The 23,648-nt window shown below is 45.5% G+C and overlaps 1 protein-coding gene across 1 annotated transcript in view; it reads right to left on the reverse strand.

The window, feature by feature from the left end:
• Nucleotides 1-12,093, reverse strand: part of LOC308172457 (arf-GAP domain and FG repeat-containing protein 1-like) — a gene marked incomplete at its 5' end in the record, with an annotated part of 36,224 nt that extends 24,131 nt beyond the window's left edge. The window contains 4 exons of the mRNA XM_080547361.1: nucleotides 9,706-9,852; nucleotides 10,239-10,311; nucleotides 10,888-10,995; nucleotides 12,061-12,093. Coding sequence (XP_080403487.1) covers nucleotides 9,706-9,852; nucleotides 10,239-10,311; nucleotides 10,888-10,995; nucleotides 12,061-12,093 — 361 coding nt within the window. The remainder of the gene's footprint in view (nucleotides 1-9,705; nucleotides 9,853-10,238; nucleotides 10,312-10,887; nucleotides 10,996-12,060) is intronic.
• Between the last annotated feature and the right edge of the window lie 11,555 nt (nucleotides 12,094-23,648).

Raw genomic sequence — 23,648 nt, forward strand, 5'->3', positions numbered from 1 at the left:
TTTAGCAAGAGGGCTATGCCACTTCCTGATGTTAGAATCACATCAGGCTTCCTGCGTATGATGAGACGTCAAGCTTCACCCAACCTACGTCCTCAACATAATTTTCATTCTGCTCATGCTAAAAGATTTACACGAGAGCAAAGTGGTTCAAATGCCTCGATCAGCAAAAAGGATGATAGCTCAGACAAGGCCAGTGTGCACTGGCCATTGTTAGGATATACACCCCCACCCTCCCCCTAATCCCAGACCATTATGAGACATTACATACACTTGATAGAGAGAGAGAGAGAGAGAGAGAGAGAGAGAGAGAGAGAGAGAGAGAGAGAGAGAGAGAGAGAGAGAGAGAGAGAGAGAGAGAGAGAGAGAGAGAGAGAGAGAGAGAGAGAGAGAGGGAGATAGCAATGTGTGTCTGAGCTTCTTAAGAACTCAATTATCCCACATCCCACATTTAGTACCACAGGAGGACTGCTGGGAAATTCACAGTGGACTCCCAACCAAACCATTAGAGAGGAGGGAGGATGGAAGGCCAAACTCTGCAGACAACGACTCTCACCAAGACAGTTGTTAGAGCTAACGCCATGATGACTTCAGTCCTAAACAGCTCCACAGTTGTTAGAGCTAACCTAGCCATGATGACTTCAGTCCTAAACAGCTCCACAGTTGTTAGAGCTAACCTAGCCATGATGACTTCAGTCCTAAACAGCTCCACAGTTGTTAGAGCTAACCTAGCCATGATGACTTCAGTCCTAAACAGCTCCACAGTTGTTAGAGCTAACCTAGCCATGATGACTTCAGTCCTAAACAGCTCCACAGTTGTTAGCTAACGCCATGATGACTTAAGTCCTAAACAGCTCCACAGTTGTTAGAGCTAACCTAGCCATGATGACTTCAGTACTAAACAGCTCACACACAGTGTGTGCGATTGCAAAGCCCGAAATAAGCAGCACCACAGTAATAACGTGGAACATTTCTGATCAGGGCAAAGCGAACAAGGGGACAGCCAGGGTCATCTCAGAGTTAGACTGGGAGCAGCGTGACATATCAGGAAGGACAGGATCTATGATAATAACTTAATCATAAACAAGGGAGGTACGCACACTTCCCCTTTCCTGCAATAATAAACCATTATCCTCTAATGGAAAACGACAGGTTGACCTCTCTAAGGCATTGAAGGGAAGGGAAATGGAAATTAAGCCTGTAACTCGACAGCGTTGTTGGATTCATCAGGACGAGCCTGAGCACTCTGAGCAAAGAGTCAACAGGAGTGCAAAGCGCACATGAACGTCTGTTCAGACTACAGAGAGAGTGAGAGTTTGCTAAGAGCTATGTATTGCACCGACTAAATGGACTGCACTTATATAGACTGGCTTATAGAGATATACTTACATAGCGTCCTTTATCTAAAGCACTTTACGACGGCCTCTCATTCACCCGTTCACACACACATTCACACACCAATGGCAAGGTAGGCAAGCTACCATGCAAGGCGCTGGCCCGCTCACTGGGAGCAATTTGGAGTTCAGTGTCTTGCCCGAGGACACTTCGACATGTGGCCAGCCGGGGCTCGAACCGCCGATCTGCCGATCTTGCGATCATTAGAGGTAGATCATCTATCTCCTGCGCCACAGCCGCCCAAGAGCTCTGTGTTGCACAAACTAGATATGAAAACAGCAGGTAGGGCCTACATGGTCTCTATATACAGTATATAGATCAAACCTCACAATCAACTAACTAGGTCTACGCAACTGGATACCTCACACCATCTACAACACACTATAGTACTGCACTGCAATAGGACTCATAAGATACTTAAGACACTTAAGAGGGGAATGTAGCATAATCCTGAGCCTAAATCAGATGAATGATGTTCTGAGTGTGATTATAAAGAGCTTAGCATGATTACTCCATATAGCCTAGGCCTAGCAATACACTGCAGACAACCTGAGATGATGGGGGTGCATGAATGGCTTTAAATGGCCACAAGGGGAACAAAACCAACAAGCTCCTCAGCAGGATAGGGTGAACACACAAGTGGTCCTCTTTTGGGGATATCAAGCCTCGATGGTAAATGGAGTGACTTATATAGCGCCTTATTCCAAAGCGCTTTACAACGGCCTCTTATTCACCCATTCACACACCAATGGCGGCAAGCTGCCATGCAAGGCGCCGGCCCGCTCACTGGGAGCAATTTAGGGGTTCAGTGTCTTGCCCAAGGACACTTCGACATGTGGCCAGCCGGGGCTCGAACCGCCAATCTGCCGATCTTGCGATCATTAGACGACGGCTCTACCTCCTGAGCCACAGCCGCCCCGGGCGGCTTCTGTCATGCACCCCCAATGTGTTAGATAATTAACATAGGGTCATCTAAGGGGGTGTTCTCACTAGAACATTTGCTTCACTTGAAACGGAGTTTAGGATAAAGTTCGCTTTGCTCTGCGTCGTTTGGAGCTGTGAGAACGCGCATTCGAAGTCGCTCCCGCAGCAAAGAACCATGCTTGAAAAGGGTGGTTTCGCTTCGGTTAGAAACGACACATCCATCACTTTGCTTCACTTCGCTTTTGGTGAGAACGCTGCCCGAGGCAGAGATAAGAGAGGGATGAACGGGCAATTTTAAATTTTTCTGACCAATCAACTACCACGTCTGTTGCTTCGATTGCGTATGTTACTTCGTTTACATAAAGGGCTGTGAGAACGCAAATCAGAGAAATAATTTATGCAACAATGTTGCTAACTCATCCACTTGCTCCGGGTCCTGATTCAGACTTTCACGTGAGAACATGACCTTAATGTTTTTGCCATCATTACAGATCTTTTATTGCTTTTTCTGCAAAATTTGACATGAGGGTTGGGCGCTAATACCATATACCATGGCATTTGAAAATAGCAACAGTGTCCATTTCAAAACAGTCATAAAAAAAACTGATGTGTGTACAATATATATCATAAATGCCTTAAGAGTGTTTTCTAGCAATAGTAATAGCATAATAACAATATAGGCTACTTATATGCCAGCTCCAGGTTACTAGGCTTTCCTTCCACTGCTCCATACGCTAGCATAGAAAGCTTTTTTATGTAACCACGTTTCCCTAAAACTAAAATATCTGCCCCAAATTAAAATGTAAATATGCCTGCAGAAAGAGTGGGGTGTTAGGTATCATGACATGTTCAGTTTGAAACTCTCTTCTGGTTGTTACAATGAGTGAAGTGGATTTACATCCTGTAACAGAATGATGGTAACAGAATGACTACATGCTTCCCTACAGAGACGCATCATTGAGGCCTCCTGTCATTGGTGTACATGATGATGTAGGGGAAATAAAACAGGGAAACAAAGGTAGGAATATACAATAGCTATCATTAAGGTAATAATGTAAAGGGAATTGAGAAAAAAAAAACACAAAACAAGAGAAAAATACATTTGTTTGTACATTGATTAAAATGTATTACATTATTTTTGTGGTTTATGGTTTGCAGTATATTTTTCTTCATTACAACAATACAATAGCCTAGTATACTTTTGGCAACACAACAATTAATAATAAACTACAAGTAGGCTCTTCAGGCTACACCTTAACTGTTCCTCCTGAGACACTACCACCCCCCAGCACTGCGTCTCCTGAGACACCCGCTTTCCCCTTATACTGGCCTCCTAAGACTTCTACTGCCCCCCTTGTAGTCTCTCCAGTGTTAAATAAAAAAATTAAATAGCAATAATAATAATAATAATTCACGACGACTGCCAGTGGCCCCTGGCCTGAGCTGGATTACTCTTCCTGCTAGAACTGGTGAATTGATGATTCACATCCTTAGTCAAATGTATTGATTGTAAAGGCCAATGCACACAGCGTGCGATTTCTGTTGCGCGACAACATTCCATTGCAACGCACACGGCGTGCGATGCGATTTTTGTTGCGCCGCAAAATTCAATTTTCAACTCACACCATTGAAGTCTATGAGAAAATCATAAAAAATCGCATCCCAATGCACACGGCGTGCGATGCAATTTCTGTTGCACCTCAACATTCCATTCTCAATTGTTACGTAGTCGGACTAGGCAGGCTGATTACAATATGCTCTACCAATATTGCTTGCCTTGCTTCCACAATTTCTACAAGATACAACTGGACATATTGTGATAAAATATGTGGGTCCCCTGATTTAGGGGTATTGGTAAAATGTCAGGAGAGGGAGCGCACAAAACACACAGCCAGAAAGGTGTATTATAAAAGCCACTTTATTAATATGGGCGATGATCAGGCGGACATAGATTCGGAGGACGGCATAGTTCAATAAGTTAGACTTGGTTTCCCTAATTACCATTACAAACAGTGTACAAAAAAGGCATGCTCATATCGAGCCACAGCATAACCAAACCATAAGCTACTAGTCAGTATAAACAAACGCATGATGTCGATTAGCTTCATTAGCTGGCTGGCTAGCATTTGTAAACCGATTCTCAATCGCACGGAGCTACAACGTCCGACTGAATACACACATCAGTGTTGTCAGAATAGTTACAGAATAGTTTAGCTACACTAGTAAAAGTACAAACAAACGCATGTTGTCGATGCGCTAGCTAGCATTCCTTGCTAATACTTACTAGTTCACCTCCCCCCATCTTGACAACTAGTCCTCTCGCCGTCCAACAGAGAAATCCGATATGAACAAAACCATAGCTCCCTATGGCACTGAATAAACGTTATCAGCTTTTCGTCATCCATTTTTACATACACGTAGCCTACGTACAGTAGAGTAAATATAAATGTTGGGTTGCCAGATGTCCGGTTTTCAGTGGACAGTGTCTATACAACATGTGTATAATTTGGCTGGTCATTCAGTCATGCTAGATTAGAAATCTGGCAACCCCGTGCAGCCAAAAACGATATCGTAGATGAGTAAACTAATATAATATATATAGTAATATATAGTAAACGAATATAATATATATAGTATAAGTATAAATAACGTTACTTGTTCAAAGATTTACGATAGCCTTCAACCTTCAGCACGTCATAGAAACACACAGTCAAGAAACAAAATATGTTTACATGTCTCTGATTCCTTTTCTGTTTCACCCTATCCTGCCTTGCAAAGTCACACATTGTTTTGGAGTTAAAAATATGTTTTAAAATAGGTCATTGATGTCGTCATGCAATTAGCGAAAAGGCGAGACATTTCTAATGACAGCTGTGCCACGTAGTAGTGAATGATGTGCCAGTATGTATTTGAAATATATGATATGAAAATGAAATGATAATGTTGTACATCATAAACCCTTCATGTACCGTAGGTACTGTATCAGACCTTTTGGGTCAGACATTCAGCCTTTAACTTCTTTCAAAAAAGGAGACAGTCAAAAATGTATGCTCCAGTCTCTCTCCCCGTTATGAGTGACTCAATTAATTTAGATAGACCAGTTGAAGTTTTCCCAATTGTCCCATTGTGATGCAATAATCCGTCGCACCACAAACTTTTACAACATTTGCAAAATGGCCTATGTCTCATACAGACACCCAACCTGCTCTGTGCCTCTGCACAATACAGTATGCTCTTTCACCATGAAGATAAAAATCCCTTGATGTCATTTTTGCATAAGTGTGCAACATGTATGTCATCATTCTCAACGGAAGTTCTAGGCCTATAGCTCCATAGCTGTGTGATTTGCTGGCTATGAGATGAGGGTGTTGATGCAGTGCTTGGTGAGCATGGTGTTGCAGTTAGTGTTGTTCCGATACCGATACTAGTATCGGCATGGCCACCGATACGCACAAAAATGCTGGTATCGGTATCGACGAGTACTAACAAATAATAACACCCGATACCAAACTCTTGTTCAAACGCAGCACGTTGCGCAGCACGAAGCCTGACACAGCCTTCCTAACACAGACATGCCCAGACATGCCCCTCTGCTGGAACGCTATTGGCCCAGAGCAGCTGCTCTCAACCAATGGCGTGGCAGCTTTTCACTATCACGGAAAAACAAACACGCATGGAGATATTTCAAGGTGGATAGTCCGGTGTGTACAACGGCTAAATGCACAATTTGCGGTCTCAATGTGTCGAGGGGTGGCACTAAAGCTGCCAGTTTCAATACTAGCAACTTAATTAAGCATTTAAAGGCAAAACATATTAAAGAGCACGAAGAGTTTCTGTCATCTACTGCAGCTGCGACAGCAAGCAAGAGAACGGATGGACCAAAACAACAAACGCTGAGTAGCTCATTCCATAAAAAGGACCAGTGGGATGCGACGAGTGAAATGGCAAGAAAGATGACTGAGAAAATGTCTGAAATGATTGTGCTCTGTGACCTGCCCCTCTCCTTTGTTGACAATGTGGGATTCCGCCTTTTTATGGCTCACGCTGTACCTAAATACAAAATACCAGGTCGCAAATACATCACGGAGACGGCCGTCCCTGCCCTCAATAAGAAGGTGACTGAGCATGTTTCAGATAAGCTAGGAAAGGTGCAGGCCATCAGCTTCACTACGGATATTTGGACCAGCGACGTCTCCCCACTGTCCCTGCTTAGTTTAACTGCTCACTGGGTGGACTCCGAATCATACAACCGGGAAAGCGTTGTGCTGCATGCAAACGAGTTCAAGGGGTCCCACACTGGTGAAGCAATTGCAGAAGCAATTGAGAGTATGCTGCTTAACTGGAACATCTTCAGGTTTTGAGCAGTGCCAGACTAAGTGTTAGCAATAATTTTACATCGAGGTGAGTATGCGGCTCAAAAAACATGTTTTTTTGTTTTGTTTTTTCAAACGCCGTGGTATCGGATCGGTACTCGGTATCGGCAAGTACTGCACGGTCAGGTATCGGTATCGGGATCAAAAAATGGTATCGGAACAACACTAGTTGCAGTGTTCTGTAACTACTGCTATAGGACACCCAGTTTTTTCGGCTGTCCCTGTGGAAGAACCTCTTTGGAACCCTGAGAACCCTTAGGACCATGGAGAACCCTTTGAGAAGTTTCTCCCACAGGGACAGTCGAAGAACCCTTCTAGGTTCTGTACGACCTGTACTATAAGTTAATGTAGCCAATTACATTTCAGTGAGTCATCCCATTACCATATCATTTGGTCATTCTGTTACCGATTTGTTAACAGAATTATCAGTTTTAATCACTTAAACTACTAATTTCCCACCTCGAAAAAACTGACAATGGTGAATGTCCTTCATCATAGAATCTTAGAAAAACATATTCGGTTATGATGACAAAAACCCCCACAAGAGCATCATGACATAGATTAAAGATAGTTTTCATTCTCAAATGTCATTGAGGACAATTTGTTTCCACTTTCCACTTTCCAGTGTTGAAGGACAAATCCGACGATTATAATCTCAGTGGAAATAAAACCCCTGTCAAACTTGAATCCATATTCCCTTGCTACACAGTCTCAACTAGCAGTATGCAGGAGCTGTCTGTGTCTAGCCTACTGACACAATGTGTTTTTAATCATTTAAATCAGTGATTTCTTTAGTTACTTGATAGCTAGTGACAGTGTTCTGACCCACTGCTTGGTCCTGGGCCAGTTGACCAGCTGAGATCAAACACATTCAGCCTTCTATTGTCCTGCCTGGGTTCAGTGACACTTCTGTCTGCTAGTTAGCATATCAGCCCAATAGAGCTCTCAGGTCTTGTGCTAGCATATCAGCCCAATAGAGCTCTCAGGTCTTCTGCTAGCATATCAGCCCAATAGAGCTCTCAGGTCTTCTGCTAGCATATCAGCCCAGTAGAGCTCTCATGTCTTCCGCTAGCATATCAGCCCAATAGAGCTCTCAGGTATGTTGCTAGCATATCAGCCCAATAGAGCTCTCAGGTCTTCTGCTAGCATATCAGCCCAATAGAGCTCTCAGGTCTTCTGCTAGCATATCAGCCCAATAGAGCTCTCAGGTCTTCTGCTAGCATATCAGCCCCATAGAGCTCTCAGGTCTTCTTCTAGCATATCAGCCCAATAGAGCTCTCAGGTCTTCTGCTAGCATATCAGCCCAATAGAGCTCTCAGGTCTTCTGCTAGCATATCAGCCCAATAGAGCTCTCAGGTCTTCTGCTAGCATATCAGCCCAATAGAGCTCTCAGGTCTTCTGCTAGCATATCAGCCCAGTAGAGCTCTCAGGTCTTCTGCTAGCATATCAGCCCAATAGAGCTCCCAGGTCTTCTGCTAGCATATCAGCCCAGTAGAGTTCTCAGGTCTTCTGCTAGCATATCAGCCCAATAGAGCTCTCAGGTCTTCTGCTAGCATATCAGCCCCATAGAGCTCTCAGGTCTTCTGCTAGCATATCAGCCCAATAGAGCTCTCAGGTCTTCTGCTAGCATATCAGCCCCATAGAGCTCTCAGGTCTTCTGCTAGCATATCAGCCCAATAGAGCTCTCAGGTCTTCTGCTAGCATATCAGCCCAATAGAGCTCTCAGGTCTTCTGCTAGCATATCAGCCCAATAGAGCTCTCAGGTCTTCTGCTAGCATATCAGCCCAATAGAGCTCTCAGGTCTTCTGCTAGCATATCAGCCCAGTAGAGCTCTCAGGTCTTCTGCTAGCATATCAGCCCAATAGAGCTCCCAGGTCTTCTGCTAGCATATCAGCCCAGTAGAGTTCTCAGGTCTTCTGCTAGCATATCAGCCCAATAGAGCTCTCAGGTCTTCTGCTAGCATATCAGCCCCATAGAGCTCTCAGGTCTTCTGCTAGCATATCAGCCCAATAGAGCTCTCGGGTCTTCTGCTAGCATATCAGCCCAATAGAGCTTTCAGGTCTTTTGCTAGCATATCAGCCCAATAGAGCTCTCAGGTCTTTTGCTAGCATATCAGCCCAATAGAGCTCTCAGGTCTTCTGCTAGCATATCAGCCCAATAGAGCTCTCAGGTCTTCTGCTAGCATATCAGCCCAATAGAGCTCTCAGGTCTTCTGCTAGCATATCAGCCCAATAGAGTTCTCAGGTCTTCTGACGCTGGTTTTCTCTGTGTACCACATGTACAAAAGAAGAGGTTTGGTGAAGCTGCATTCTCATTTTATGCACCCAGATTGTGTCTCCCTGCCAGTTTACATTAGGGATGCAACCTCAGCAAATACTCTCAATAATCTGGATGAATCATGGGTCGTATATCAACAAACAAACCAACGTGGGGAACAGTGGTGGAATAACGTTGTAGCTCGATGCACTCGTCTTGCAATACTGTTGTTGAAGTGTGCATTGTCGGTGCGGTGTTAGTTGGTGTGTTATTGTAAGTGTACAGCTAAACTAGCTAGCTACATTGACATTGGGAATGCAGTTGAAGAAGTGATTCTGCATGCATGCAGGTCATCATCAAAATGTCAACTATGGCAATGCATTTTAACATGCAAATAGATATGGATATAGATAGGAACTACATATCAGCAGCAATACTTTTGGAAAATATGATTTGAGCCTAGCTGAACACATCCCATATGCCAACAAAAACAAACTATACAGTATAATAACTCCTTATTTTGTTGGCAATGAAGAGGTGCAAATAAGCGTATTTTGTAGTTTTTGTCTGAGAAATAGTCCTAATCCTGCAATCTCATTCTGTATATTTTTTTGGGTGAGTCCAGTATCGTTAATCGTATTGAATCGTGAGTTGAGTGCATTGTTACATCCCTACTAAAAACTAATGTTCATTGATTGATGGTCGTAATGAAAACAAATGCGGTCATAGTCAACAGAAATAAATAATTTACCCCTCTCACGCCAGAGCCCCTCCTCTCTGTCCTTCTCCACCCCCATGTCTACGTCGACCTCAGAGTCTCCCCCCTTCTCTCCCCCCTCCCTGCTGCTCTTCTTCCTGAGGACAGCACACTGTTGCCATAGTGACAGGAGGTCAGGGTGGAGGTGAGCTGTGTTAGGGAAGAGGGTAAGGAGGGGTGGGGGTGGGGGCAAAGAGAAGATAAGCAAACGTATCTTATCTTAATCGTAGTCATCTACGTATGTGATAGCTCTCTCTAAAAACGCCACAAGGGTTGTCTATCTATCCATCTATCCATCCATCCACCCATCCACCCATCCGTCCAATCGTCCCTTCCTGGGTTCATCTATCCATCATGGACTGAACTGCATGCTTCCTCCCTAGACCACTGATGTCCACCAACTCACAATATATCATCATTATCATCTGCGGTGGCATATATACGCTGGGAAAGAGCCATTATGTCTACCTCTGGGTACGCTGAAACGTCGAACCTTGTCATCCAAGTTTCTCTCAGCAGAGGTATGAGATACTCACGGCAGGCGGGGGCGCTGAAGAGCTCTCCGGGGGCGACCGTGGACCGGGAGGCGGGGTCTATCAGCACCTTGGACTGGGAGAGAGAGACAGCAACACTAGGCAAAGAGGTCAACTACACTTCCTCAAGCACGGATCACCAATAGGCGGCCCGCAGGCCAGATCCGGCCACTCTATAATGTGCAGCTTTATCACACAGCACACTGCCACAGATGTCGCCAGTCTTGAGGGAGCGTGCATTTGGCATGCTGACTCCAGGAATGTCCACCAGAGCTGTTGCCGGTGAATTGAAAATTAATTTCTCTACCATAAACCATCTCCAAAGTCGTTTCCAATTCCAATTCTCGGACACACCTTTGGAGACGGCTTATGGTAAAGAAATTAACATTCAATTCACGGGCAACAGCCCTGGTGGACATTCCTGCCAATTGCACGCTCCCTCAAAACCTGTGACAGCTGTGGCATTGTGCTATGTGATAAAACGGCACATTTTAGAGTGGCTTTTTATTGTGACCAGCCTACTGAACAGTACTTCCTTAAAACAAAACAAAAAAATCTATTTAGATACCCAGACAAAGATACTTGACTGATTTGAAGAATCAATTCTTCAATGAATTCCTCTGGTGCCTGGTAGGAGGGTGGGTGGTCTTACCAGGGGCATGGTCTCAGCAAGAGGGTCCTTGATCTGCAACTGCATTGCCTCCATGGAGATCTGCGTGTGAGGGTCGGCGAAAACAAGCTGTCGCCTGCGACTCGGTCTCTTAGGAGAGGGGACAACTTCGGGGAGCTAGGTGTCGGAGAGAAGGAGGTGGATGTAGCGGCAGAGTGGAGGAGGGAGAGAGGGATGTTAGAGGTAGAGAGGAGAGAAAGGATGTAGAGGCAGAGAGAAGGAGAGAGAGGATGTAGAGGCAGAGAGAAGGAAGGAGAGGATGTAGAGGCAGAGAGAAGGAGGGAGGATGTAGAGGCAGAGAGAAGGAAGGAGAGGATGTAGAGGCAGAGAGAAGGAGGGAGGATGTAGAGGCAGAGAGAAGGAGGGAGGATGTAGAGGCAGAGAGAAGGAAGGAGAGGATGTAGAGGCAGAGAGAAGGAAGGAGAGGATGTAGAGGCAGAGAGAAGGAGGGAGGATGTAGAGGCAGAGAGAAGGAAGGAGAGGATGTAGAGGCAGAGAGAAGGAGGGAGGATGTAGAGGCAAAGAGAAGGAAGGAGAGGATGTAGAGGCAGAGAGAAGGAGGGCGAGGAGGGAGAGGGAGAAGCAGAGAGAAGGAGGGGATCAGGAGATATTTCGGTCCCACTTTATTTTGCAGAACAGAAATCACCAGGCAGGCATTTACTTATTACGGTAAAAATATATATATAAATCTACAAACAAAGCTGTGTGTATGCATGGTTGATGAATGAGGCCTATTGAGACACTACAGCGGGTCTGTGACGGTAATAGTATAAGCGTGTAACTGGCGGTTATGGGTCTCGACCGTGAAAAGAAATAAACAACCGTCAACCACTTTATCACATGAATTTCCGCCTATCTATCAAACTGTCTCCACCCCCTCTAGCCCACTCTCTCCCTTCTAGCCCTTCCAATCCTCTCCAACCTGACATTTTTTGTTAATTTGTAATAATTGTAATATTAATAAAAAATACAATTATTAATAATAAAGTGTTAGTGTTATAAAGTGTTATTTAAGTTATTGGAATGTTTGTGTCCGGGTAGAAGACTGGAAATCTGGAAATTAATAAACAAGGTTCTTTATTCACGATGTGTCCTATTCTCCAAAAAAGAAAAGTGCTTCCTATTTTCTTTCACTGTGCTCACCGCATAACTCACTGGGAACTTCAGAGTGATTATCTGGTACATCATTGTTGTGACGGTAAGACTGTGTATTGTGACATCCCTCTCACTGCTACACATAAGCCGGGGGTTCAGCACCTGGGAAAGCACCCCGGGCCCCTAGGCAGAGTGGTCAACGGGAGGTACTGTCCGTTCGCGCAGCTGTCCCCGGCGACGGCGAACCCCCCGCATAAAGAGGGGAAAGGAACCTATGGAGAGGGAGAACTACGTCTACGCCAGACACGACAGATACGGGTGAGAGCCGGCCTCCGATATGATAAGCTACTAGATTGAAATCAAGATTGATTGAAATCAAGTGTAATACTGAAACACAACTGTGTACATTTCAAACCTGCAAACTGCGACACTTTAAATGAATGTGCAATAACACTATGTGCAATATGACAACCCTAGGGTACATAAGGTTCAGAGAATAGGAAATGTTAGAATAGGTATAGCATAGCATAGAGTACAGCACAGTGTTTTATTTGTATAGTATAGTATAGTGGATAGTGTACATAGCCTTTATTTTATGTAAACCAGCTCTTTTCCCTTTTTTTTTTCTTTTTTTTTTCCTAGCACCAGGGGAGCCCCCCCTCCCAAATTTCGTTGTTTGGTACCTGTACTATATCAATGACAATAAAGACCATTCATTCATTCATTCATTCATTCATTCATCATAACGGCATGTCTGACCATGTGTCAATCCTCCTGATCCCAGCATACACTACCATGGGGAAAAGTGCTCCCATCACCACTAAGACTGTCAGAACCTGGCCAGAAGGGTCCGCTCCACTGCAGATCTGCCTAAATGACACCCCATGGCAGGAATATGAGCATGAGGACCTGGAACAGTACACGTCGTCGGTTCTGAACCACATAGTGAACTGCACCAACTCAGTCACCGTGGACAAACGGGTCCGGGTCTACCCCAACACGAAGCCATGGATGACTGGGAAGGTCCAAAAACTGATCAACGAGAGGGACAACGCCTTCTTCGCAGGGAAGAGCACACCACCAGGGCTAACCTAAAGCACGGCATCAAAGCGGCCAAGGCAGACCACAGAGAGAAGATTGAGGAATGCTTCCTGAGCAACGACTCCAGGCGGATGTGGCAGGGGGTTCAGCACATGACAAACTTCAGAGCCAACAGGCTCACAGCCGCAGAGGACGACCCCCTGCTGGCGGGAAAGCTGAACACCTTCTACGCCCGGTTCGACGAGGGGCGAACGGAGGTAACCACAACACAAACACCACTCTCTCCAGCTCTCAGCAGCCTCACCCTCACAGAGCATGAAGTGAGACGCGTGCTGAAGGCGGTGGACCCCAGGAAAGCCTCGGGGCCGGATGGCGTCCTGGGACGGGTGCTGAGGGACTGCGCCGACCAGCTGGCCGGGGTTTTCACCAACATCTTCAACCAGTCCCTGTCCCAGGCCACCATCCCACCCTGCCTGAAAACCTCAACTATCATCCCAGTCCCGAAGAAAAGCACGGTGAGCTGCCTAAACGACTACCGCCCGGTGGCACTCACACCAATCATCATGAAGTGCTTCGAGAAACTAGTCCGGGCCCACATACTCACACGCCTCCCGCCCAACCTGGATCCATACCAGTTCGCCTACAGAGCCCACAGGTCCACAGAGGACGCCATCGCGACGACTCTCCACGCCACTCTATCCCACCTGGAGAGGGGAAACAGCTACGCGAGACTGCTCTTTGTGGACTTCAGCTCCGCCTTCAACACCATCCTTCCAGACAGGCTAGAGACCAAACTACTAGACCTGGGTCTATCACACTCTATATGTGCATGGATCAAGGACTTCCTGACTGACCGCCCCCAGAGGGTGCGGGTGGGCCCCCACACCTCCACAGCCCTCAGACTCAGCACTGGGTCCCCCTAGGGCTGCGTGCTAAGCCCCATCCTCTACAACCTCTACACCTACGACTTCACCCCCGTCCACCCCAGCAACTCCATCGTAAAGTTTGCAGACGACACCACCGTGGTGGGATGCATCTCGGGGGGGGACGAGGCGGCGTACAGGGATGAGGTAGAGCAACTGAGCAAGCTGTGCAAGGTTAACAACCTGCTGCTGAACAAGTCAAAGACCCAGGAAATCATCGTAGACTTCAGGAGGAAAAAGTCTGAGATCCAGCCCCTGCTCATCGACGGAGAGAGCGTGGAGAGAGTCTCAACCCTCCGATTCCTGGGGATGCACATGCGGGATGACCTGACCTGGAAGGACAACACAAAAGCCACCATCAAGAAGGCACAACAGCGGCTATACACCCTGAGAGTCCTCAGGAAGGAACACAGCAAGCAGGAGATACTGGTGACCTTCTACCGCGGCGCAGTGGAGAGCATCCTAACCTACGGCATTTGCAACTGGTTCTCCAGCTGCACAACCGCAGAGAGAAATGCGCTACAGAGAGTCGTGAGAACAGCACAGAAGATCACCGGCGCCCCCCTCCCCTCTCTGGAAGAGCTGTACAACACACGCTGTCTCAGGAAGGCCTCCAAGATCTCCAGGGACTCTACCCACCCTGGGTACGAACACTTTACCAGGCTGCCCTCGAAAAGGCGGTTCAGGACCTTGGCCGCAAGGACAAACAGACTGAAGAACAGCTTCTACCACAGGGCCGTCCAGGCCCTGAACACAGCAAAGACCTAGGTTCTGGGCCCTGGACAGTCTGGACGGATTGATGGCAGCTGCTGGACTGAAAAAATCAGGTGTAGTGCTGAGGCACAAATATGTACATTTCAAGCCTGCAAACTGCGACACTTTAAATAAATGTGCAATAACACTATTGTGCAATATGACAACCCTAGTCGTCTATCTGTACAGTATAGTATAGTGGATAGTGTACATAGCCTTTATTTATGTAAACCAGCTCCTTCCCTTCTTGCGATTTTTTTTTTAAAGTGTTTTTTTTCCTTTCCTAACACCAGGGGAGCCACCCCTCCTACATGTCGTTGTTTGGTCCCTGTACTGTAGCAATGACAATAAAGACCATTCATTCATTACAACATAGACAGAATACCGAGCTACAATGCTAGCATGCTAACAATCTTCAGCTTGCAGACAGAACAATGTGCTTTCAGTTAGTTGCTCGTGGGTAATAATAAAGAAATGTCTAAATACACGAACACACTGGTTTCAACTAGTAACTAACAACTAACTTAACTAACAGAGGCATGTACATACATAGAAGATCTTACCTCTTAGAGTCTGGTCAACACATTCTGGTGTAAACAAAGCAGCGCGCTGCTTCCTGCATGTGGCTTTTTATCCCTCCCCCTCGCCCAGCTATTGGCTACGTCGATTGAGCTCACAGCCATTCACACCGATTGTTGTTGTTAGCTGGGCTCACGTTCCCGTCCCCAAGTTCTCAGAAGCATTCAGGCGAAAAATAAGCTTATTTTGTTGACTAAGTACACGTATTTAACTATCGTAAAACTGCTCGAAAAAATAACGAGTGGGTAGTTCAAAACCTTAACTTGTGCCTGGTGACAAAAAAACGAAATCAGATTTTTTGGTGTAAAAATGCAAAAATGCAAATTTGAAGCCTTTGCACTTTGCGCCCGTTTCGCAGTTCGATGACGTCTCGTCACATATGTGTGTGTGCAAGCATGTTTTTGATATTGTCAATCGTCTCACTTGTAATAGGTGAGCTGTAACACAAATATGCCAGTGAGAAAAAGGAAAATGGACATAACAAGGATCTTTTTTGGTCAAAGTACAGGACACAGGTGAGTTCTTATAATACTAGTGTTTTAACAGTGCAGTTGATTTAGAGTTGAGATTAGCTAAATCTGTAATGTTTTGTTTCTAAGGAGATTGAACCAGGTCCACCTGCTAGGAAATATGTAGATTACTACCTACATACTGTAGCTGTCCCCTTTATTCATTACCTTAATGTAATATAAGTCAATTGTATAGAAACAACTCACCAAAATAGACTATTGCACAACTGATTTGAAACCCCCCCTCAACCCCCCCTATTCTGTACCTTGCCATACCTTGGCTTTTGCTGAAATGACACCACTGGTCTCATAGCCTATTGGAAATGTATTGCATGTGTGTAAGTGAGAGCTTTTGTGAGCCTGCATGTATGATGTGGCTCTTTCTGGTACCCAAACAATTCTTTGGGGCTCTTAGTCTCCAACTGGTTGGCCACCCCTGGGGCCTCATTTATATATTATAAAAAGGTACTTGAACGTCATCTTTGACTTTCACTTTAGCACATTTTTCTAAACGGACGTAAGCATTATTTATAAAACAAGCTGCGCTTGTTTAACATTGCGTACGTGCTTCCTTCTATAAATACCAAATATACTTCAAATTGAACGCAGGTGAATAGCGGCTCAAAGAAATGCGGCTGAATTAAGCCAAGTGCTAAAATATAGGGTAGGCGTTGGTCTGGAAGCGGGAGAGGGCAGAGAAGGGTGATTTAACGTTTGATTACTAACCAGGCAAATGCTTATACTCAAGTTGTAAAAGAAAATCATTTCTTAACTCATTTTCTCGGCTGATAACAACATCGATAATTTTATTACGAGCCACATTCACTTCGCATGAATTACAGTATAGGCAGTGCGGCTCACATGCCTGAAATAACTCATAACATCATAACATCAGAGCTACGATCGTTTCCAGAGCAGTGGTATGGTTACTCTCCTGTGTGTGTTCTCTGATGCATCTTCAGGCTTCCTCCTTCACTAAAACTCTTCTCACACTGGGAGCAGTGGTATGGCTACTCTCCTGTGTGTGTTCTCTGATGAATCTTCAGATTTCCTGCTGTATTGAACTTCTTCCCACACTGGGAGCAGTGGTATGGTTTCTCTCCTGTGTGTATTCTCTGGTGAATCTTCAGACTTCCTGCTACACTGAAACTCTTATCACATTGGGAGCAGTGGTATGGTTTCTCTCCTGTGTGTGTTCTCTGATGAATCGTTAGTTGTCCGGCTTGACTGAAACTCTTCCCACATTGGGAGCAGTGGTATGGTTTCTCTCCGGTGTGTGTTCTATGATGAATCTTCAGATTTCCTGCTGTATTGAACTTCTTCCCACACTGGGAGCAGTGGTATGGTTTCTCTCCTGTGTGTATTCTCTGGTGAATCTTCAGACTTCCTGCTTCACTGAAACTCTTATCACATTGGGAGCAGTGGTATGGTTTCTCTCCTGTGTGTGTTTTCTGATGAATCGTTAGATGTCCTGCTTGATTGAAAGTCTTCCCACACTGGGAGCAGTGGTATGGTTTCCCTCCTGTGTGTATTCTCTGATGAATCGTTAGATGTCCTGCTGTACTGAAACTCTTATCACACTGGGAGCAGTGGTATGGTTTCTCTCCCGTGTGTGTTCTCTGATGAATCGTTAGATGTCCTGTTTGATTGAAAGTCTTCCCACACTGGGAGCAGTGGTATGGTTTCTCTCCTGTGTGTATTCTCTGGTGAATCTTCAGACTTCCTGCTTCACTGAAACTCTTATCACATTGGGAGCAGTGGTATGGTTTCTCTCCTGTGTGTATTCTCTGATGCTTCTTTAGGGATTCTGCTGTATTGAACCTCTTCCCACACTGGGAGCAGTGGTATGGTTTCTCTCCGGTGTGTATTCTCTGATGCTTCTTCAGGGCTCCTCCTCCACTAAAACTCTTCCCACACAGTGGGCAGCGGTAGGTCTTCTCTCCGGTGTAAGTCTGTGGGTGTGTTTTAAGGCGATTCTTCCGCCTCGAGCTCCTGTGTTGTTGATGGTTTCCTGGTGTGGTGGGGCTGGGCTCGCTGTCTGAACCTGGGTTGGAGCTCTGCTGGTCTGTAAGAATAGGAACATATACAGGGTTACATAGGCAAGTTTATTTGTATAGCACATTTTATACAACAAGGGCAATTCAAAGTGCTAAAATAATAGTGCTTTAAATAATAAATATGCTAATATTTGAAAATTGACAGCGCTGTAAATAGTGTCATTCTTGCATCAAAGTGCTTTACATACAGCATTAGGATATAAAGAAAGAAAAAAATATATAGAAATTAAATATCAACATTTAACAAGATAATAGGCAATGAATACAAATATATGAATTAAAGTGTTCTCTATCTAAGTATGTCTCTCAGAGAGCACCTCCTACAAGCATCGTACCACCACACAGGATTACGGTCAGATTATCACGGGGAGTGGCTGCACATGCAGAAGAGGTTAATTATCATTATTTAAAAATAATAGTCATAAATATGCTAATATTTGAAAATTGATATACATTATATACTGTATCATAAATACACTTTATACACATTATATACTGTATCATAAATAAAATTGTATTTGTTCCATGTTGTTCCATGAAAATCAGTTGAGGATTACAGACATAATGAAATGTAGGCTACAGCAAGTACTTTGCTGTGATAGCTATAGCGAGACCTACTGTACAGTTTATCATTCATAACTGTCTGTACATAGACATATACTATCCTATCACTACTGCGTATGTAACTGGGGTAAAACCTGTTATAGAAATAGCTTTATACGAGGTAGATTTAGAACATGGATAGGATACTGGGAGGTAGAACGCACTTATCTCGGAAAAGTCATGAAAGGAGGGTCCTGAAATTTGATTAACTTCAAAGGTAGAATTTATTTTTACTCACTAGGTCAAATGACCCCACCCATGGCTGTTCCAGTGTTAATGACCCCACCCGTGGCTGTTCTAGTGTTAATGACCCCACCCATGGCTGTTCTAGTGTTAATGACCCCACCCATGGCTGTTCGGGTGTTAATAATCTCGTTCAAAGCTCTGAATAATTGTGTGACAGTAGAGTGAAAGCCAAAGGACGTCAGCTGGAGCGGCTTTCAAGAAAAACCGGTCTCACTGTTCACAAACAGATGCACCATGCCCACATCCTCCTTTACAAAGACGCCCTCTCCTCAGCCAAATCCCAATATCTTACAGACAAAATCACTGCTGGTGCTGGGAACACCAGGGCCCTGTTCTCAGTGGTCAACTACTCACTCCGCCCCCCCGACTCCCTTCCCCCACACTTCTACTCCACTGACCACTGTAACTCCCTGATGTCATTTTTCAACTCAAAAATAGCCAACATCCACCAGCAACTGACCCCTCTTATGTCCAGTTGTCCATCTCCCCTATCTCCCCATCCCCCCCTCTCTGTACTTCTCTCCTGCTTCCATCTCCCCTCTGCTGCCGATTTATCTAAACTCATCCGGAAATCCAAGCCATCCACCTGCCAACTTGACCCCCTGCCCTCCTCCCTGGTCATAGCCTCCCTCCCCTCTCTCCTGCCCCTGATAACTGCAATCATCCATTCCTCCCTCACCTCTGGTTCTGTCCCATCATCTCTCAAATCCGCAGCCATAACACCTATTCTGAAGAAACCTGGTTCAGACCCCAACATCTTCAATAACCTCCGTCCCATCTCCAACCTGCCATTTCTTTCAAAAATCATGGACAAAGTGGTGGCTTTACAGATTCATACTCATCTCTCAAACAATAACCTCTATGAACAGTTCCAGTCTGGCTTCCGCCCCCTTCACAGCACAGAAACAGCCCTCCTCAAAATCACAAATGACCTCCTGATGGCAGCTGACTCCGGACTCATATCCATCCTCATCCTACTCGATCTGAGCGCCGCTTTTGATACTATATCGCACTCCACCCTCCTTAACCGTTTAGCCTCCATTGGTATATCTGACACCCCTCTACACTGGTTCCATTCCTGTCTCTCTGGCCGCACTCAATTTATACAGTTAAAATCATTCACATCCCATCCGTCCCCCCTCTCCTCTGGTGTTCCCCAGGGCTCTGTCCTTGGCCCTATCCTCTTCATCATCTACCTCCTCCCACTTGGTCTGATTTTCCATAAATACAACATTCATTTCCACTGTTATGCGGACGACACCCAGCTCTACGTTTCCTCCAAACCCACTTCCACCCTCCCTCCCTCCTCCCTCTGTGCCTGTCTACATGAACTTAAATCCTGGTTCACTTCAAATTTCCTCAAACTAAGTAATTTTTGTAATAAAACAGAGGTAATTCTCATTGGCTCCAAATCCACACTCACCAAGCACCCCAGTTTCACCCTCAACATTGACAACTCCTTGGTTTCCCCCTCCCCCCAGGTTAAGAGTCTGGGTGTCGTCCTCGACAGCACCCTTTCATTCCACTCCCACGTCAACAACACCATCCGGTCTGCTTACTTCCATCTTTGTAATATCAACCGCCTCCGCCCTTCACTCACTCCCAACAGCGCCGCAATCCTGGTCCACTCCCTCGTCACTTCCCGCCTAGATTACTGTAACTCCCTTCTCTTTGGTCTCCCCACAAACTGCTCCACAAGATCCAACTGGTCCAGAACGCTGCTGCCCGTATTGTCACCAGAACCCCTGTCATCAGTCACATCACCCCCATTCTACACCAACTCCACTGGCTCCCCATCAAACACCGCATCGATTACAAAATCCTTCTCCATACTTTCAAGGCCATCCATAACCTCGCCCCTCCATACCTGTCCGACCTCCTCCACATCAACATTCCCACCCGGTCCCTCAGGTCGGCCTCCTCCATCAACCTGACCGTCCCCCCCAGCCCGTCTGTCCACCATGGGGTTTAGAGCCTTCAGCCGCTCCGCCCCTCGCCTCTGGAACTCCCTCCCCCCCGACATCAGGAACATTGATTCAATCTCCTCTTTCAAAACCCACCTCAAAACCCACCTGTTTACGCAGGCGTATCCCTGTTGATTTACTGTTCCCGTGCTGCTCTGCTACTAGCTATGTTTTATACTGTATATTTCTATGTATTTTGTATTTTGTAACTGTTTTTAAATTTGTTGTTGTACGGCGACCTTGAGTGCCATGAAAGGCGCCTTATAAAATAAATGTATTATTATTAGTAGTAGAGTGCAGTAGAGAGCAGTAGAGAGCAGTAGAGAGCAGTAGAGTGCAGTAGAGCGCAGTAGAGCGCAGTAGAGGGCAGTAGAGAGCAGTAGAGGGCAGTAGAGGGCAGTAGAGGACAGTAGAGGACAGTAGAGAGCAGGAGAGGAGAGAGCAGTAGAGAGCCGTAGAGGACAGTAGAGGGCAGTAGAGGGCAGTAGAGAGCAGTAGAGAGCAGTAGAGGACAGCAGAGGGCAGTAGAGGGCAGTAGAGAGCAGTAGAGGGCAGTAGAGGGCAGTAGAGGGCAGTAGAGAGCAGTAGGGGGCAGTAGAGGGCAGTAGAGAGCAGTAGAGGGCAGTATAGGGCAGTAGAGAGCAGTAGAGAGCAGTAGAGGGCAGTAGAGGGCAGTAGAGAGCAGTAGAGAGCAGTAGAGAGCAGTAGGGGGCAGTAGGGGGCAGTAGAGAGCAGTAGAGGGCAGTAGAGGGCAGTAGTGCAGTTGCTATTCCTAAAATTGATTTTCTATCATATTTCTCTCTTGTCTGTTTTTATTATGTTTTATTCCATTGATAAAATAAATGTATTATTATTAGTAGTAGTAGTAGAGTGCAGTAGAGAGCAGTAGAGCGCAGTAGAGGGCAGTAGAGGGCAGTAGAGGGCAGTAGAGGGCAGTAGAGGACAGTAGAGGACAGTAGAGGACAGTAGAGGGCAGTAGAGGACAGTAGAGGGCAGTAGAGAGCAGGAGAGGAGAGAGCAGTAGAGAGCCGTAGAGGACAGTAGAGGGCAGTAGAGAGCAGTAGAGAGCAGTAGAGAGCAGTAGAGGGCAGTAGAGAGCAGTAGGGGGCAGTAGTGAGCAGTAGAGGGCAGTAGAGGGCAGTAGAGAGCAGTAGAGGGTAGTAGAGAGCAGTAGAGGGCAGTAGAGGGCAGTAGAGAGCAGTAGAGAGCAGTAGAGAGCAGTAGAGCAGTAGGGGGCAGTAGAGAGCAGTAGAGGGCAGTAGAGGGCAGTAGAGGGCAGTTGCTATTCCTAAAATTGATTTTCTATCATATTTCTCTCTTGTCTGTTTTTATTATGTTTTATTCCCCAATTTTGTAAACTGATTCACTTACTTTAGACAAATGTAGTAAGTCACTTTGGATAAAAGTGTTTACATGTGGCTGTCCTGTAGTCCAGGGGGGTATTCCACGAAGCTCGATAAAGTTCTAAGCCTCGATAAAGTTCTAAGCCTCGAAAATGTTAGCTTGCGTTCGGTGCCATCAATGTGGCTCAAATAATTTGCTGCTTGGTTGAGCTCCTTCTGAGTCAGATATAATTAGCCTGGCGACCAGGCTAAAACACAGGCTATAGTAAGACGCGCGTCAAAAAAGGCTCACAGGCGGAAACTAAACCCTGAACGACAGTTCCTCATGTGTCTTTTAGGAAATATTAGTTCCCACTTCACACGAGATAGATAGATTAGATAGTTTGACTGTGTGATAGATAGATAATTTGATAATTTGAAAGTGTGATCGATCGATAGATAGTTTGATTGTGTGATAGATAACTAGATATTTTGAAAGTGTGATAGATAGATAGATAGATCGATGGATACATAAATAAGCTACAGCGGGAGAGCCATCAGCATCGGCTAGCTGTGGTGGTGTATCAGCAGACATTAGCAAGTAAAAAAACGATTCTTATGTGCCGTCACTTTAGCAACGACACAGTATTGTCAAGGGGAAAAGAAGGGGAGACGATTTTTTTATTGACAACGGAATTACATGCTGGAAAAACATGCAGACACAGACAATAAGAGACACACGGGAGAAGTACGGGAAAACAGGGCTGATGTGGGTGTCATCAAAGGTAAGAGTTTGTTTTCTTTAACTCAGCTGATACTCAGCTGTTTACCGAATGCTCCATCTGACTGTGATTTTACTTCTGTAATTATTGTAATTCGTATTATATTATAGCTGATGATCTTTGTGTGTGTGTATGTGACTGTCAGTCACAAGTTTATATTCTGTATTTTCATATTATTTTTTTGGGCCATCCTCTAGTTTTGGCTGAAATTACGTCGTTGTTTTGAGCGCGCGTGCACGCGGGAAAAAAATCGCGCGCCCGCCACCAATGTAAAAATTCCTGGAGGAAACACTGGTAGTAATATTCATTTATTAAAATATGAACATATAACAATAACTGGGGCTAGTATGACCTACGCATTTAATCGGTCAGCAATGTCTTGCCAAACCATTTCCCTCGCCTTGTTAATTGCGGCAGTATTGCACTATTTTACATCTTATTTTTCCGTCTTCATAAAGATCAATAATTCGGAATGCTGCGCAAATGTAGGACCCCTGCAGAGTGGAGTATCTTCATTTCGACAGATCGACTCTTCGGGGCTCTTTATGTCTGCGTGCACGCGCCCATATCGAGGATTTCTAAGCCGGTGTTCTGTGAACACTCATGACACAAGCCTGATCCTCGTTCGATAAATCACCTGAGGCTTGAATTCCAATCCCGAGTTGCCTGATCGCCTGATTTATTTCAATTGCCGATATACTAATCCACTTTAGTGGAACGGCCCCCAGGACTGGGTTAGATTGGGGATAACGGTGTTAACATGTGGCTGTCCTGTAGTCCAGGACTGGGTTAGATTGGGGAACTAGCCCTGATATATCAACCCCACACAGCGGGAGAGAGCAGGACTGTCAGACGATGCAGGTACTGAC

The sequence above is a fragment of the Nansenia antarctica genome, assembly GCF_963989245.1.
Source record: "Nansenia antarctica genome assembly, chromosome: 17".
In the NCBI taxonomy this organism is placed as follows: Eukaryota; Metazoa; Chordata; class Actinopteri; order Argentiniformes; family Microstomatidae; genus Nansenia; species Nansenia antarctica.